Source organism: Xenopus tropicalis, chromosome 6 (genome assembly GCF_000004195.4).
Source record: "Xenopus tropicalis strain Nigerian chromosome 6, UCB_Xtro_10.0, whole genome shotgun sequence".
NCBI lineage: Eukaryota > Metazoa > Chordata > Amphibia > Anura > Pipidae > Xenopus > Xenopus tropicalis.
The window spans coordinates 17,645,155-17,663,492 of NC_030682.2; the positions used below are offsets into that span (position 1 = coordinate 17,645,155).

Genomic DNA, 18,338 nt, shown 5'->3' on the forward strand with positions numbered 1-18,338 from the left:
AACTAAGATATAATTACCCCTTATTTGGGGCAAAACAATCCCCAGGTCCCAAGCATTCTGGATAATGGGTCCCATAACTGTAATAGCAAGTTCTTAATAACCACGAATGTTAAGCCTGGTAAAAAAAATGCAGAAAAACACAGGAGAAAAAAACCTTAAAGCTTTTCTCCCTGGCACAAGAAAATGGGTGAGATATCTTCACCAATATTTGCAAAATCTTCCCCCATTGCACATTTCCGATTGCTGTAAGTATTAGTATTGTGCGGCTGAGCAGATAAGTGCTGCTGCTTTATCACTGCGCAATAATGAGACCCGTAGCCAAGAAAGAACCGCGCGTTTACCGTTCCCTTCCAAGACAGATTTCATGCAGATTGGGTTTAGGTGTTTAAGGGCAAGATCCCCATGAAGAGTTTTACGTGTGAACCTTGACTGGACATTATCTTCTCGCCGAGCCTTTGCGCATAACAGCAAATTATTACTGGAAATTTGAGAGCAAATGGGAGATGAATCCCTTTTACGGTAGAAGCAATTTCTACACTGTGAGGTCAGTTCCTCCCAAATAACCGCTCGGGAGATACAGACGAGACCCGGGGACAGGCATTAATTCTGCTCAGAGGAAATTATTTCCAAACAGATTGTAAGACAATTCTTGCAGCCGGGGTATCGATGGGATCCATGCTCCTAACATAGGAAATACACTGGGGGGAATTTGGTTAAGGCATAAGAAATAATTCCAAATCCTTTTCTATCATGTTAGTTGAGCGAAATAAACTTTCCTTATACAGGTATGGGATCCCTTATCTGGAAACCCGTCATCCAGAAAGCTCCAAATTACAGAAAGCCCATCTCCCATAGACTCCATTTTAATCAAATAATTCAGAATTTTAAAACTGATTTTCTTTTTCTCTGTAATAATAAAACAGTACCTGTACTTGATCCCAACTAAGATATAATTACCCCTTATTGGGAGCAGAACAGCCCTATTGGGTTTATTTAATGGTTAAATGATTCCCTTTTCTCTGTAATAATAAAACAGTACCTGTACTTGATCCCAACTAAGATATAATTACCCCTTATTGGGGGCAGAACAGCCCTATTGGGTTTATTTAATGGTTAAATGATTCCCTTTTCTCTGTAATAATAAAACAGTACCTGTACTTGATCCTAACTAAGATATAATTACCCCTTATTGGGGCAGAACAGCCCTATTGGGTTTATTTAATGGTTAAATGATTCCCTTTTCTCTGTAATAATAAAACAGTACCTGTACTTGATCCCAACTAAGATATAATTACCCCTTATTGGGGGCAGAACAGCCCTATTGGGTTTATTTAATGGTTAAATGATTCCCTTTTCTCTGTAATAATAAAACAGTACCTGTACTTGATCCCAACTAAGATATAATTACCCCTTATTGGGGGCAGAACAGCCCTATTGGGTTTATTTAATGGTTAAATGATTCCCTTTTCTCTGTAATAATAAAACAGTACCTGTACTTGATCCCAACTAAGATATAATTACCCCTTATTGGGGGCAGAACAATCCTGTTGGATTTAATTAATGTTTTATTGATTTTTTAGTAGATTTAAGTTATGGAGATCCAAATTACGGAAAGACCCCTTATCCAGAAAACCCTTGGTCCCGAGCATTCTGGATAACAGGTCCTATACCTGTACTATATAAATGATTTCATTTTTTTCCCCTTCAGTCATGGAATTTACAGTCACAGCCAGCAGGCCGGCACCATTTTGTGGGCACTGTTATTAAAGGCAAAGCTTTGTATCACCCCAAAATCTTAATCATTCGCCCTCTAGGTGATATCTAGGAAGTGCTGAATGGAAAGTTATAGTAACTGTATTTCAAATTCTGAGCTGTCAATCATATATTGCCTGAACCGCTTCTATGCTGTAGGCATAGAGGCGGGGCAGGCAGGATATGATTGACAGCTCTGAATTTTAATTACAATTACTATAACTTGACCAGAACCAAACTTTCTGACTGTTTATGGACTGCCTCCCTCAGCTATGGCCTGCTCCCAGATCTGCAGTCTAATAGCAAATCAGCACACCCAGATCAGATATCTTCCTTATTATATATATATATATATATACCTATAAACATATATATAGTTGCAGAGAGGAGCACAACCCTAAAAATGTAGGTCAAAATAAACTAAATCTAGAGACAGAGTACCGCACACGCTGGGACTTAATATAGAGAAAAAAGTTTTATTATAAAAAGAGCCAACGTTTCGAGCACAAACAGTGCTCTTCCTCAGGGACAAAGCATTTTGTGTCCCCGGGTTTAATACATGGACATAATTATTTGCTAATTTCACTTTCTTCTTCCTCACTCTCTTCTTCCTCACTTTCTTCTTCATCAGTCTCCTCTTCAGTAGAGGTTTCATTCTCTATTTGAAGATTAGATGTACTGCATAAGCAAAATCACAACATAGTTTTATTATCAACTCTCATTTTCTGGTGAACAATTAGTCTATGAAAGAAAAAAGCATAATAAATGTATCCAGGGTAGCCCTGCCTTTGACTAAATAATCATTTATAGGATCCACATTTTATTCATATCTCCCACCTTTATCAGTGCAGTGTTAAACAGGGGATTCCATGATTCCATAGACCAGGCCCGGACTGGGACACAAAATAGTCCTTGGCATTTCAATATACAGAGGCCCAAACAGCCCCCCAGCAGCCCAATAAATAGTAACTGTCTATGTCTATGTCTTACAGCAGCCCCTCTGGCATTTGCCAGAACCCACAGATTGCCAGGCCGGGCCTGTCATAGACACATTAATGAAAATAAGATCTGCTGTCAAACACTTATATTTAATGTTGAACATTAGATGCTTTTTTTGGCCATTTTGGATCAAGCCATTGCACTAAATACCCTCTGTTTGCATCCCTGTTAGATGGAAGTGAATACAAAGGGATGGATTTAGGAGACTAAAAGACATTTCAGGCTTACTTACCTCTGAGACTGAGCTGCTGGGGTGCTCACTTTTGGGTTTTCTACATCCCCAGATTCCATTTTGCGCTTCAGTTTGCAATACAGAAAACTGTAGGAATAAACAAATTTACAATTAGACTTTCCTAATGGGGAGCTATTATTAATTATTATTATTATTTTTATATCAATACCATATAAATAGTGTGTAATGTTTCATAAAACAGGAGCATTGTGGAAATGTAATTCATCTATATTCTTAAAAAACAATCTATAGGTAAAGGTGTAGAAACTGAAAGGAAGCCGTATGGGCAAATACAGTGTAATATGTAAATGTAATGTGTAATTCCGAATTACGGAAGATCATCTCCCATAGACTCCACTGTAATCAAATAGTCAAAGTGCTGAACTTTTTCTCTGTAATAATAAAACAGAACATTTTGCTTGATCCCAACTAAGATATAATTACCCCTTATTGGGGGCAGAACAGCCCTATTGGGTTTATTTAATGGTTAAATGATTCCCTTTTCTCTGTAATAATAAAACAGTACCTGTACTTGATCCCAACTAAGATATAATTACCCCTTATTGGGGGCAGAACAGCCCTATTGGGTTTATTTAATGGTTAAATGATTCCCTTTTCTCTGTAATAATAAAACAGAACATTTTGCTTGATCCCAACTAAGATACAATTAATTGTGATTAATGTGATACTGGGATATTAAGACACACTTTTCCAGTGATAGAGACTTCTATTATCTAGGTGCCTTCAGCCTTGTGCTTTTATATGGCCATGGAACTCCTCGGTGACTTATAATATCCCTATATTTTACAACAGGTATACTTTATTCACAATATAATACACAAGAGCCATGAATATCTTGTCATTATATACTTATAAAAGCAGCTTAGTGATGTCATCAGTTATAATCAGTGTTTAGTGATGTTATTTCTGTCACATGACTCTTGTGTGTTATAAAAAATAATGTACCCCCAGTTGTAAAATATAAGAATATTAGAAGTCACCTTGGAGTTTCATGACTCCGTGCTTTTATATGGTCAGGGAACTTCTTGTTGACTTATATTTTACAACAGGGGGTACATTATTTTTATATATATGCGCTTCCTTTTAGTTTCTACATTAACTTAAGTCCTCACAGAGGGGGAGGACATTTATCGTGATATCTCTTGAAAAAGACCAAGTAAAAGTGCCGACTACAGTATATTCCCATTGTTATAAGTAAATGTGCGCTTGACTTACACTCCTGACAAGGTTGTGCCGATTATAAGAATCGGCCCGATAACCATCAATGATATAAATGCCGCCTTGCTAGGATCACTGCTGCTTGTAGTTGGCGGCTTGGTACTGGTTTTTACAGTTGTTGTAGTGGTTGGAGCGGTTTTAGTTGTCATTTCTTCTTTTTTGCCTTTCTTTTGCACAATTGACCGCGATTGAGCTGTAAAAAAACAAAAATGGGAGTGAAAATGGCATAAAATGACTGATATAACAAGCAAGAGCAACGTGGCATTTATCTTTATTGCCCATGAAAGAGTAGGGCCCACAACTCTGAAGTTGTTAACAGAAATTAGAATTTTCTAAGCCAAATACTAAAAACAGTCATGATTCAAAGACTCACAAGTTTTCTTCTCCTCCAAAACCTCAATTCTGATTTTGGCAGCGGGTTTATACACTTTATCATTCAGCGACATCCAGAATTCATAGGTTCCACTGTCTGTTGTTTCGGTGGGATCGATAATCAATGAACAGTTTCCACTCGGCACCAGAGATACAAACAGCTGGTACTTGTCACTGTTCTCGGGAAAGGTTTCTACTCTGTCACTGTAAAGATGGATTAAAGGGGTGTACTTCCCCCCATCTTCAGGAACTTTCCCCCATTCTAGTCGAAGTACGGCTGGATTAATTGGATGTTCAGGGTAGAACATACATGGGATTAGGTTCCGAGTATGAGCCGTAAATGTCAGTTTGTGCTGGAATAATGTGACATGTTTGATAGCTGAAAGAAATAAGAAAAAGACAATTAAAAAATCTAACCTACAGTCTATATGGTTATATTAGACATAAAGAATTAAAAACATGGGGAAATAATTTATACTGGCACATCGGTGCAAAATAATAGAATCCTATAATTACCTGATGTGGTCTCACAACAAGGGAGAAGCCCAATAACCATCAGCATCAAGAATATAAAAAGACGCTTGGGACCCATCGCTGATCCACAGGAAGGTCTCTCAAAGCTCTTTTGGTTCTTCTGCTGCACAAAGATACAAAGAAGAATTAGTGGACATTCACCTAGAAACAGTGCTATTCCTAAACAATTTGCAATTGGCCAGAAGTTATCTGGTTGCTGGGGTTCAATTAAAGCTAGCAACCAGTCATTAGTTTAAAAGAGAGACAGCAATATGAATAGAGGAGGGCCTAAATAGGAAGATAAGTAATAAGGAGTAACAATAGCAATAACATTTTAGCCTCAGAGAGCAATAGTTTTGTTTTTTTTTTACTGCTGGGGTCAGTGACCCCCATTTGAATGCTGAAAAGAGGCAAAAGAGAAAGTCAAATAAATTTAACATGAAGACCAATTGAAAAGTTGCTAAGAATAGGCCATTCTATAATATAGAAGGTGAACCACTACTTTAAAATCGATAGGTCTTATATTTTATGATCATTGGGACAAATGAAGTCGGGCCCCTTTACTCACACTACACATCTAGTATTGTGATATACAGGTATGGGATCCATTATCTGGAAACCTGTTATACTAAAATCTGCTGCCCTTCATAATAGTATATCATGTATTCATTTCAATACTGTTATATATGTGTACAGGTATGGGATCCATTATCAAGAAAGCTCTGAATTATCTCTGTAATAATAAAACAGTACCTGTACTTGATCCCAACTAAGATATAATTACCCCTTATTGGGGGCAGAACAGCCCTATTGGGTTTATTTAATGGTTAAATGATTCCCTTTTCTCTGTAATAATAAAACAGAACCTGTACTTGATCCCAACTAAGATATAATTACCCCTTATTGGGGGCAGAACAGCCCTATTGGGTTTAATTAATGTTTAAATGTTTTTTTAATTGACTTAAGGCAGTGCTGTCCAACTGGCGGCCCGCGGGCCCCCCTCTGTGTGGCCCCCCACCTGTCTGGCTGCTTTGATGCCTTACCTTTGAGTAAGCTTTAAATGGTATCAGTACTGAGATTAACTGGCCCCCCTGCATGGTTCTCACCTCAGATTCAGGCTGTAATCCCTCTGTATTGTTTAAACATGTAATCCCCTGTGTTTTTCACACCTTTTAATACCTGCATTGTTCACCCCCTGCAGTGTTCACACCTCAGGCTCAGGCTGTAATCACTCCCATTGTTCACTTCTTCACACCTCAGACAGGTACTGTAGGCAGAGTATGGCACATACAGCCAGCATAGGGCAGGTAGAGTATGGCACACACAGGCAGCATAGGTCAGGGAGGGTATGGCACACACAGGAAGGGTAGGGCAGGCAGAGTATGGCACACACAGTCAGGGTAGGGCAGGCAGAGTATGGCACACACAGGCAGGGTAGGGAAGGCAGAGTGCTACCTGTGTGTGCCATACTCTGCTTGCCCTTTGCTGCTTGTGGGAGGTGAACCTGGCAGGGGTTTGTAGTGGGAGTTTGTTAGCAGTTGGAAATAGCCATTAATGGTCCCTAAGGTGTGTAATTATGTACTGGGGGTTGCTCTGCTATCCACAGGGGAGGAGGAGACATATGGAATTTAAGGGTATATCTTAACATGACATAATTCTTTCACATATGAATGATGGTTGATATCCCCACAGTAAGGACCAAGCATTTGGGATTTTGCTGCGCTACCACCACTGTGATAAAATAGGTGTGGTTTGAAGTGGGTGTGGTTTCAAAAAGGGGAGTGGTCAAAACTGGGTTCCATTAGCAGCCCTCCACCATGTAGAAGTTGGACAGCACTGACTTAAGGTATGGAGATCCATATTACGGAAATATCAATAAACCAAAAAGATAATAGGTCCCATACCTGTATATCTATATATATATCCGTTATCAAAAGAGTTTCATTTCCTTCCCCTGCTCTATACTATAATTAAGTATATGAGTTACCCACTTAAAAATGCCCTCAATTGTAAAATTGTTTGTATACTTACAGTTCTTTTCTTGCTTTTCACATTTTTACAAATAGTACATTTATTATTTTTGAATATATGTTGAAATATAATAGAAAATAGGTAAAATAAGATTGCTAGTTGTAACATTGTAAGTTGCTAAAAGCAAAATGAGCTGGGAAAGGGAAACTTCCCCTATTACAGCTGCTGTGTTGATGATGTCACAATGGCAGTTACTATAGCAACCAGTTTGTGCCCTCAGCAGTAAACAAGCTGTGTGTAATGTTCGTTGGTCAAACTCACTGCATCACAGCTGCTGCATCAATGATGTCATAATGTCAGTTACTATAGCAACAAGCTGGGGAGGGAAATTTGAAACAGAAAAGTTGAAGAACAAACACAGAATTAATTTCAATTACAATTCATTTTTTTAATCATTATGCTTTATTTATATAGCATATATATATACTATGTTGCACAGCACTTTACAGTGATTACAGTATAAAGACCTTCCCTGCACACACCATCAGCTTGCTAATATAGGAGCATATTTCTCAAGGGGTAAAACTAAGAGCATAGTCATACTGGGGTGTACCCCATGGGCCCCCACACCTCTTCTGGGACCCCCACCAACTGACCACTCACCTACTGCCAGCCCCACCCCCACGTGTGCAACTTATACATACCTTTGCCATGATTGGGGGGCAGAGGGGGGAAGAGAAAAATATATTAGAAATGGTAGAATGCAGCTTTGTAAGAAGCACCAGCAGCACCATCCTCTGGCAAAAAAATAAAAACAGCTCATTTACTTTCGTATGAGAATCTGGTCTAGGAATATGTTAGGAATATGTTTGGCCCAAATGTATAGTTAAGGTGCAGGGCTGATTTTAGCTGCCGATATCAGTCCTTTAGACCAATTCAGCAGCTTATCTGCCTGTGTATGGGCACCAACGTCCAGCCTCCCCAACCGATTTTTCCGTCAGATTGTGGACCACAACTGTTCATTGATGCAGTTCCCCAACTGACAGTGCCTGTGCCTGCCACTTTAATTCAATCATCTGACCCTAGGGCCAAACGATCAAATTAGGCCAATATCGTCCATCTGTAGATTTACTTATCGGGAAAAGATACTCGCACTTGGTGACCTTGCCACATTGCCACCTTTTCTGGTTGTCCATAGTTTCCAGACAGAGACACTTGTCCACCGCTAACCTATAGTTATTGAAAGGGAGGCTTATTACCCATTATATTGCTTTAACCATGACCATTAATCATTACAGATAAGGGTAGAGGATGGCCATAAAGCCGAGTTTGCTTGCTGTTTATGTGTAGTGTAAAGTGACACAGCAGTGTCCCTGGAAATCACACACACTGCAAAAGTCACCATGAACATGTTATGCTTACATCTGGTCCCCAAAATATTTATTCATCCATTGGAGTTATTCCACAGGCTATGGAAATCATTAAGGGGCTCTATAGCTTGCAGAAAAAGGGATTATAAGTAATCAGTTATACTCACTACCCTAGAGCCTAAGGGTTAGATTTTACTAGTCTCTACATCAAATAAATTTTAGGGTCCTCCAGAGAGTAGCCACTGTCGCCAATATACTGTACATTAATATTGGTCATTATACAGAGCCTGCAGGGTGTGCTTTGTCTATAGTTATGCTCCTGCCTATAGGCTAAAGTATGCTTTATGCCAAGTTACAGGGCAGTGGTAGCCACACTATACAGTTGGCCTTGCTCGGGGTGTGGGGTTGGAGATTTGGCATGGGGAACTGTAATAGATGGAAAGTATTTATTTTTGTTACTAAGTCTGATATGATATTACATGCTGTGTGGTTGTGTTATCAGCTTATCACCACAAGATGGCGCAGTGAGTATTGCATAACAGGAGGAACCATACCATTGGTCTTCCATTTCCTTCTGCATACATAGGCTTATGTATTAGATTTGGACCTTATATAACATTAGATGGAGAGTCCTAAGAACTTATCACTATATCCCTGAGCCAACACCCAAAATGTCTGCCAGTTGAATGGAGTGTAAATGTAGATGTATTTTGCTTTTCTGCACATTGTTGCTGCATGGCTTAAAATATGTGTGCATACAGGGGGAGATTGTTAGGTGACATACAGTATATGCCCATATGGCTCTGGTATTAAACAATCACAGGTCTCGTCAGGCAGCAGTGCTGTCGCTGTGGGTCTATCTGTAGAATTACAGCCCTAAAAGAATGGAAAGATAGGGATATATGAAGGGAACAATGGTGAACAATTAAGCTCTATTAATATCTATGTTAATTGGATGGATTGGTTCCCACAAACAGTGATTAAATCCTGAAAAGAAACTGGTGTGCCAGAGCCGTTGGGTGCTCACCCTAATTCCCTGCACCTAGTACACTGCCAGACATTACCTTCCTTCCCTTTGGATATGGGAAATGAGTCACATAGGGCTGCGCGTGATATATGGTGACTCAGGTTAATTTTACATTTATGCTGCTGCAGTAGAACTAATGCATTAAAGGGGAAGTTGACCTTGAAATAAGCTTATTATATGGTATAGACAAGGGAAATCTAAGGCAATTTGTAATTCTTCATTTGCAAATTAATACTATTACTGGTGTAGCTAGGGGTTAATTACCCGAGCAACCAGGGAGTAGTTTTTACAAGCAAAGATGAACAGTAGAGGTCCCTAAAACTGTATATAAGCAATTACAAAAAGAGCAGTAAGATAGAACACTTAAAAGGAACATTTCAGTGTAAAAATTAAACTGGGTAAAATAGACAGACTGCGCAAAATATTTGTAATATAGTTAATTAGACAAAAATGTAATCTATAAAGGCTGGAGTGGGCAGATGTCTAACATAATAGCCTGAATACTACTTACTGCTTTACAGCTCTCTAACCACTTAGACAGTCGATGACATTAGGGGGGGGACACATGGGACATAACTGTTCAGTTAGTTTGTGAGCACCCATAACAGATTCAAATGCAAACCAACTGAACAGTTATGTCCCATATGGCCCCACCCCTCTAGTCACTGATTGGTTACTGACTGCTAACAGCTTAGAGAGCTGTAAAGAGGAAGTGGTGTTCAGGTTATTATTTTAGACATCTGCCCACTCCAGCCTTTATAGATTATATTTTTGCCTACTATCTATATTGAAAAAATCTTTATTTTGTGCAATCTATTTTACCCAGTTTAATTTTTAAACTGTTCTGCTCCTTTAAGGTGGCCATACATGGGCAGACTTAAGCTGCAGATTTGGTTCCTTCAGACTAATTTGGCAGCTGATTTGGCTTAGCAATATTTGGTCAAAAATCAGCCAGATGTCAATCAGACATGCTTGATTTTTCCAAGGTGGTCATATCAGGGAAAAGATTATCTCATTTGGCAACCTAGCCAAACAAGCAAATCTTACAGTGTATGGCCAACTTTACAGGAAATCTATATTTTGGTTGCAGGGTCAGTGACCCCGACAACCAGATTCCATTTCCTTCTCCTGGCAGTTGACACATGCGCAGCCGGCCCAGTTATCCTGTGATGGTCACCACAAATCCAGGTACCGACCCCTCCCCAGCTCTGTTGCCAGGTTTAGCAAATATTTATTGGCAGGATGGCTTGAGTTAGGAAATAAAAGCAGAGCTCTCATTGGTTGCTATGGGTAACTGCACTAGTGCAATGTAGCACCTAAGTGAATCAGTCACACTATTTCCATGTCCCTTTAATCTACCAGCAGTAGGAAAAGTGTTTCCAGCACTGAGTTGGACCTTGGCACAGTGCAGGTTTGCCATCTTTTCTAAATCTGGTGATACAAAAAAGGATGGGGAGAAGATGTTATGTGGGTCAGGCCAGTGACATTCAGGTGGGGGAGTCCGTAACATTGTGGGTGGGGCTATGACCACAAGACTTGATGGAATTTGTTTAGTTTTTACAAACCTAAAAACTGACATATATATATATATATATAACACTGACATATTCCGCAGCGCTTTACAGAGATTATACATCATTCCCATTAGTCACTGGCCCAGTGGCGCTTACAGTCTAAGGGCCCTATCATATTCACACACAATAGGATCCATTTTAGGAGCCAATTAACCTGCCTGTATGCATTTTGAGTGCAGGAGAAAACCGGTGTACCTGGGGGAAACTGACGCAGACACTGGGAGAACATAGACGCTCCTTGCACATAGTGCCCTTTCTGGAATCAAACCCAGGACCCAGTGGTGCAAGGCAGCAGTACTAACCATTGCATATCATGCAGCCGTCTATTCTAAATCATACGGGCAGCTGGAGTTCAGCTAGCCAGACATGGGCCAATGCTACTGAGCAGCTTTTGGCCCCACCAAGGATATAGCTGGAAGTACCCTTCCATACAGGCACTGTTGCCTCAGCATAGGGCCACGTTTAAGACATAGGAGACAGGCAGTATCTAAACCCTAAACCCTGATCCACCATCGGCTGTAGGATAAATAAAAATAACCTCTAATCTTGTAGCCTATTATAAATAATATACGGTGCTGGTTTCAATTTGGTATAAAAATTCTATCTGTAAAAATAGTTTCTTTATTGGAGCTCCCTATAGATCCTATCAGGTCCCTGTCTGTGTTTTAAATGAAGGTGGGCTTGTCCTAACAGTCCCTGCCAGATAGCCAATCACAGCCCTGCAGTCACACAAGCAAAGACAGGCTTCAGTTCCCTATTAGGTCAGCCTAGCTGCTGATTGGTTCCTATCCTCCAGTGCAGTGTGCTGAGTGCCACCAGCTCCCCTGCACAGCCCGGGAAAGGAGGCAGCAAAAAGTGGAACAGGGACTAGCAGGATTTTTGGAGAAATTTGCAATTAATCATCCCAAAATACTTTTTAAAGAACATTTCTTCTATATTTATGTTACCCCTATTTGGCTGTAAAACAGTCAAAGGACGGCTAGTATAGGTTTAGAGCATGGGGTACATGCGACTCAATCCTTCAGGATGGGCCTTCACTATATGGAAGTAACCAGGGGTGTAGTGCAACTACAACTCACTGTAGCTGTGTGCAGAGTAAAATAGCAAATAATGGACGCCAGAAGGTTCTTGCAGTTGAACAAATAAAAACTGAGACAATCAAATCAAGATGCAGGGTAATAATGCTCACAAGACAGATGTTATAGGATAGTGGTACTCTCTGAGGACAACAAAAGAGGATGCACACCGGTTTATCCTACCTCTTTGGGAGGCTGGGCAGGGCAAATGCACCCGGTCAGCTTGGCACCACTATGGAAGCAGTCTGGATGAATACTTCGTCCTCAGGTTGAATACCTCTATACGACGGTGGATCAGGGTTTAGGGTTGAGATACTGCCTGTCTCCTATGTCTTAACCATGGCCCTATGCTGAGGCAACAGTGCCTGTATGGAAGGATACTTCCAGCTATTTCCTTGGCGGAGCCAAAAGCTGCTCTTGCTTCCTTCCCTCTCTATCTCACTTTCCTAGAAAGTGCTCCACAAGAGTAACTATCTAACTGGTCCTCGTTCACGGGATCCCTGTCCCTGACTTCACTAGAGTAGGTGATGACTGTAGTGTAAATTATGGCTTTACTGGGGCCCTGTTGATCCCAGGCTCAGTGGACCGTCACCTGAGACACAGAGGCAGCCAAAGAGAAAGACCCATCCCTTTGCTAAACACTATATTGGAGTGCAAAGGGTGGAGTCAACCTGTAAACCAATAGGTATAAGTGCATAACTCTAAACCAATACATGGGTCTTTGCCCAGTAACAGCATAAACTAGGAAGTTGTAGTAGGGTTTAAAGCCACAGGGGCATGTTAACCCTATGGGTCCCTACATTTAGATGAGTACAATTCATTGGCACAATATTGTTTTTCACACAATATGACCACCTTTAAAGCTGGAGGGACCCCCAGGCATTGCAGGAAGGTCATAAACCCAATGAGAAGGAATAAAAATAATGAAGTTCAGTTATATCCGACCTGCAGCCCCAACAGCCTTTAGCTCCAAAGTGAGTGTTGCAGTTCAGAAACATCTGAAGGCCACAGGTTACCCATCCCTAATGTATACAATTCCTATATGTAACACCTGTCGCACAGCCAGTTTTCTCTCAAGGGGCCCTATCCTAGAGCTGTCAACTTCTCAGCATTGATGGCCAGGGGCAGTGTCGGACTGGGACCCCAGGGGCCACCAGAAAACCTTAGACCCTAGGCCCACTCTCCAAACTATTTGTCCACCTCAGGGTCGGACTGGGCCGCCGGGACACCGGGAAAAATCCCGGTGGGCCCCGGCCCTAGTGGGCCCCAGCGGCCCAGTCCGACCTTTGCCGGCGCTCCCAGCTACTGACTGTTCCTCCCCGACGCGTTCAATTTATAGGCGCTCGGGGAGGACGTCAGGCGGGGGCCCTTCGGGGGGGTTAGGGGGGCCCTTGGGGGGGTTAGGGGACGCGGCTGGGGCACCTGCAGGGCCCCTGGGGCGGGAGCCCCGGTGGGCCCTCCACCCCCCAGTCCGACCCTGGTCCACCTTTCCTCTTTATTCTCCCAGTCTCTTTTATTTACATGCTCGCATCTATTCTTCCATCTATTTCTCCTCTTTGTTCCCATTCAGAAATAGGGAATGACCATGAAACAGGCCAAATGGTCAGGAGCAGGAGGGCCCACTGACACCTGGGCCCCCCGGGAGTTTTCCTGGTATTCTGGGGGGCCAGTCCGGCACTGACCAGGGGACAGTGCCTCTGAAAATTTGCGCCTATACCAGGAAGTGATGTCACACTCTGGCACGCTCTTCCAGCAGTGACATCAGGCTCATGACATCACAAGCGTCACACACACTTCCGGAAGTGACATCACACGTATGCGCGAATCGCCGCTGATGCTGAAGAATGACGTCACTGCTGGAATTTGTACAAGTTGGGAAAAATCATGAGAATGCCGCTGGGGGACGGGAAAATGGGGGAGAGCCACCAAATTCAAGTAACGCCCAAAGAAATGGGGGGTTGACAGCGTCACTTTGCGGTATAGCTGCAAATGTTTGCAAACTTTGGCGCATTTAAAAAAAATCAGGAGAATGCTATTGGATGATGGGAGTCAGGGGGAGAGAAGCCAAAATGGAGGAGTAACTCCCCAAAACTGAGGGGGGGCTGACAGCCCTGCCTGTCCTTATATTAATACTGAACCTAGCTGGGGTAAATATGTGTATAAAAGAGATGATAACTGGGCCCTATGCAGTGTGTATAATATATTCTCAGCCCAGGGCACTCTAGGGACCCTTCTGCTCCTCTAATCCCCATTGTTCTGCCCCAGGCCATACTGTTCCCCCGCTAAGCTCACAAGACAACCCTCCTGTCTATTCTGGAATCTTCCAGTCCGTCTCCCAGGGCAACAGAGGAGGGCAGGAAGTGACGTGCTGTTAGTAACGCTGACTTCCGCTCCGTCTGCCTGCCACTGCGTCTGAGGCTGCTGCGGCTGCGGAAAAGATCCCGAGTGAGAGGGCTCCGGGCACCAGAGAGGGAAGAGCGCACAAGGTGAGAGTGCCGGGCGGTATCCTGGGAGGGTGGGGGCCCGCCGGCGTGTAACGGAAGGTTTAGCGGAGGGGTTGCCTTTGTATGCGGAGCCCCATACTGTATAGGAAGCCCCATACTGCTGCTGGGAGGCAGGCACCGCGCTGGGTGTCCCTGGGAGATCCGGGTACCATAGAGACATTCCCCTTTAGCCCAGAGTGTAATGGTGCTACCATAGAGACAGTGCCCTGGGGTCCCAGCATGGAACTATTGTTCTTTGGGATTCAGCCTGATATCGTCACAACTGACTTATGGGCCAGTCTTTCCACCTAAAGGCCCAGTGGCTCAACCTATAGGAAAGCAGCTCTTATTATCCTACTATTTGTATTTGGAGCCTCCATTTAGCATAGGGCATACATTGTTACTGTGCTACTGTGGGATTATTGCAACGTTTGCCCTCATTGTTTGCACTGTTACTGTATTATTAATAATGTACAGAGCTGTGTATGCAAGTATAGTTGTATATATATATATATATATATAGGGGTGCACAAACCTCTCTATGGTCTATGATCCCCCATATTTATCTATTCACTGAAGGGGCTGCAGCAGTGAGATGGTGTGTGTGTGTCGTAAGGCAAGATAGTGTGTGTGTGTCGTAAGGCAAGATGGTGTGTGCGTGTCATAAGGCAAGATGGTGTGTGTGTGTGTGTGTCATAAGGCAAGATGGTGTGTGTGTGTGTGTGTGTGTGTCGTAAGGCAAGATGGTGTGTGTGTGTGTGTGTGTGTCGTAAGGCAAGATGGTGTGTGTGTGTCGTAAGGCAAGATGGTGTGTGCGTGTCATAAGGCAAGATGGTGTGTGTGTCATAAGGCAAGATGGTGTGTGTGTGTGTGTCATAAGGCAAGATGGTGTGTGTGTGTGTGTCATAAGGCAAGATGGTGTGTGTGTGTGTGTGTCATAAGGCAAGATGGTGTGTGTGTGTGTCGTAAGGCAAGATGGTGTGTGTGTGTGTCGTAAGGCAAGATGGTGTGTGTGTGTGTGTGTGTCATAAGGCAAGATGGTGTGTGTGTGTGTGTCGTAAGGCAAGATGGTGTGTGTGTGTGTGTCGTAAGGCAAGATGGTGTGTGTGTGTGTGTGTGTGTCGTAAGGCAAGATGGTGTGTGTGTCGTAAGGCAAGATGGTGTGTGTGTCGTAAGGCAAGATGGTGTGTGTGTGTGTTGTAATGCAAGACGGTGTAGTAAGGCAAAATTGTGTGTGTGTAGTAAGGTAAGATTGTGTCAGGGGAAGGAGCTGTGGGGCTTTAAATATGAAATAGTGGCTACTATAGTAAGTTAAAATGACAGCAGTAGAATGATGGTGTAACTGTGGGACTGAGTGCATAGTAACCCAACATGACAAGAGGGAAATGAGGCTGGAGCTGTTGGATAGTGTGTATAGTAAAGCAAGATGTGGTCAGGGGCATAGGGCATCCAGTGTATATGTGGTAAGAATGAAAGAATTAGAGAAGAGGGGGTCAGGCTGCCCAAGGCCCTGTTTCTTAGGGCTCTGGCACACAGGGAGATTAGTTGCCCGCGACAAATCTCCCTGTTCGCGGGGGACTAATCTTCCCAAAATGCCATCCCACCGGTGAAAATGTCAATTGCCAGTGGGGTGGCATACGTGGCGGCGCAATTTCAGTGAAATCGCGGAAGTTTTTTCTCAAGGCAACTTCCGCGATTTCACTGAAATCGCTCCGCCGCATATGCCATCCCACCCGCGATTTACATTTTTCGCCAGTGGAATGGCATTTCGGGGAGATTAGTCGCCCGCGAACAGGGAGATTTGCCACGGGCGACTAATCTCCCCGTGTGCCAGAGCCCTTAGACTCAGGTACCTAGATATTAACTACATCTCCCCTTAAACATTGGGGTGAAGACACACGGAGCTACTAGTAGCAGCTACTTGTCGTGGCTACCAAATTAGACAATGCTGATCATTTACTGATAATTGTCTGTAGGTGTGTTTTAGCAGAGGCAATTCTCAGCATTGTCTAAGTAGCTGCTAGTAGTTGTAGATTAGCAACATTGTTACAGAAGCTGCAACTGTGATTTGGTGCATAGTAGGGAAAGATGTTGCAAACAATAGATACTGTTCAATGTGCAACGTGTAGCTTTTTCTGCGTTACAACTCCCAGCATTCTCTGGCAGCCTGTAGGGTGAAAGGAGATGTAGTTAAACAATATCTTGGATAGCAGTGTATAATATTGCTAATAGGGTTCCACGCCTCTTTGTCTATGCCACGGCAACAACTAAACACTCACTTACCCGTGTATTTTTAGAAGGTGTATGGGTAGGTGCAGGTGAGCCATTGCTGTACTAGCCCGGAAATCTACTCCTCCCAACCATTAGACTATGGGTAGTGTATCCAGAAACTCAGTATAATCTGAAGCCTCTCTTTGCTATTTGCAGCGCTGCGTACATAAGTAGCACTTTATAAACAAAGATATACATACATTTACCACAGTTGGTTAGTTTTCCGTTTTTGACAAATTGACTGCCCTTGTGCAGTGGCCCAAGGGGCAATTGTGGGTGCTTAATTTCCCACAGTGCAGACTCAAAACTCCTGTAATTGCCCTCTATAGTCTGTTGCGGCTGAAAGATCACTGGGTTAGTCGCAGTACTTTGATTACCCTGTTGCTAAGGAATTGCCAGCACAAGTGGCATACGGAAGAGCAGAGGTGGCAGACCTCTTGGGTTAATCAGGGGGGTGCCCTGAAACACATTTAGGGTGAAGACACACAGAGCTACTAGTAGCTGCTACTAAAAAAGACAAAGACATTTACTGATAATTGTCTCTACGTGTGTTTTAGCAGAGGCAATTCTCAGTATTGTCTATGGCAGGGTATTTTCTGGCGTTTAGTAGCTGAGAAAAAGTAGCTGCTACTAGTAGCTCTGTGTGTCTTCACCCTTAGGGTAGTACCTGGGCCTTTTTGTCGCCCACTCTAAATCAGTTTAAGCACGGATGACAAAACATCCAAAAATACCTGCCATTTTATCATATTAGCAAGATATTTTCTGACATTTAGTCACCACTTTTAGTGACAAACATCCCGTGGTTTCTTACCCTTAACGTACCCAAGGCACCCTCCTGTGGGTATGAGCTCTGAAACTGAAAGTATGACTGGGACATTGCGTTGCTTACATTGCTGAGACTGAGCGAGTACTGACTTGTTTCCTGGTGTCCCTCCTCTCCATAGGGGAGACAAACATTCTTATATAAGCCACAATATTGCTTCTTTTTAAATGTGGAATAGGATCCCTTATTAGGAAACCTGTTTTCCAGAAAGCTCAGAATAACAGGCATCTTCCAGATACTCCCCTTTTAAGCAAATAATTCTATTTTGCAAATGATTTCTTTTTTCTCTAATAATAAAACAGTAGGTTTTACTTGATGGTAACTAAGCCCTTTTGGGTGCAAAACCATTCTATTGGGTTTATTTAATGTTTAAATCATTTTAGCAGGCTGATCCAAATTTTGGAAAAAAAAACCTTATCTGGGCAGCCCCAGGTCCCAGTCATTCCCGATAATAGATAAAATGCCAGTCAGCTGTTAGATGTATGATCAGAGTTTTATAAATAAGCAAATTATTTTATCCTGTTACACCAACAGTCGCACACCTTTATAAATAAGCCCCACAGAGTGCAAGTAACACAGCAATATAAACACAGTGGCTTGCCATAGATTTCTTCCCCTTTGCCATCTGTGGGAAGT

At 42.6% G+C, this 18,338-nt stretch overlaps 2 protein-coding genes across 3 annotated transcripts in view; one reads left to right on the forward strand and one right to left on the reverse strand.

Annotated features, from left to right (window-relative positions):
• Window positions 1-2,232: 2,232 nt before the first annotated feature.
• On the reverse strand, window positions 2,233-5,400 carry LOC105947595. The gene is made up of 5 exons (XM_012965123.3): window positions 5,111-5,400; window positions 4,596-4,973; window positions 4,220-4,415; window positions 2,984-3,070; window positions 2,233-2,430 (listed from the first exon to the last, which is right to left on the reverse strand). Exons 1-5 carry the CDS (start codon window positions 5,184-5,186, stop codon window positions 2,322-2,324), a joined length of 846 nt encoding a protein of 281 aa, XP_012820577.1. The 5' UTR covers window positions 5,187-5,400; the 3' UTR covers window positions 2,233-2,321.
• Window positions 5,401-14,371: 8,971 nt separating this feature from the next.
• The window catches only part of dnajb6 (DnaJ heat shock protein family (Hsp40) member B6), a 49,490-nt gene continuing 45,523 nt past the window's right edge, over window positions 14,372-18,338 (forward strand). For both annotated transcript variants that reach the window (XM_012964424.3, XM_012964423.1), the window contains exon 1: window positions 14,372-14,611. The gene's annotated coding sequence lies outside the window, so the exon portion shown is untranslated. The remainder of the gene's footprint in view (window positions 14,612-18,338) is intronic.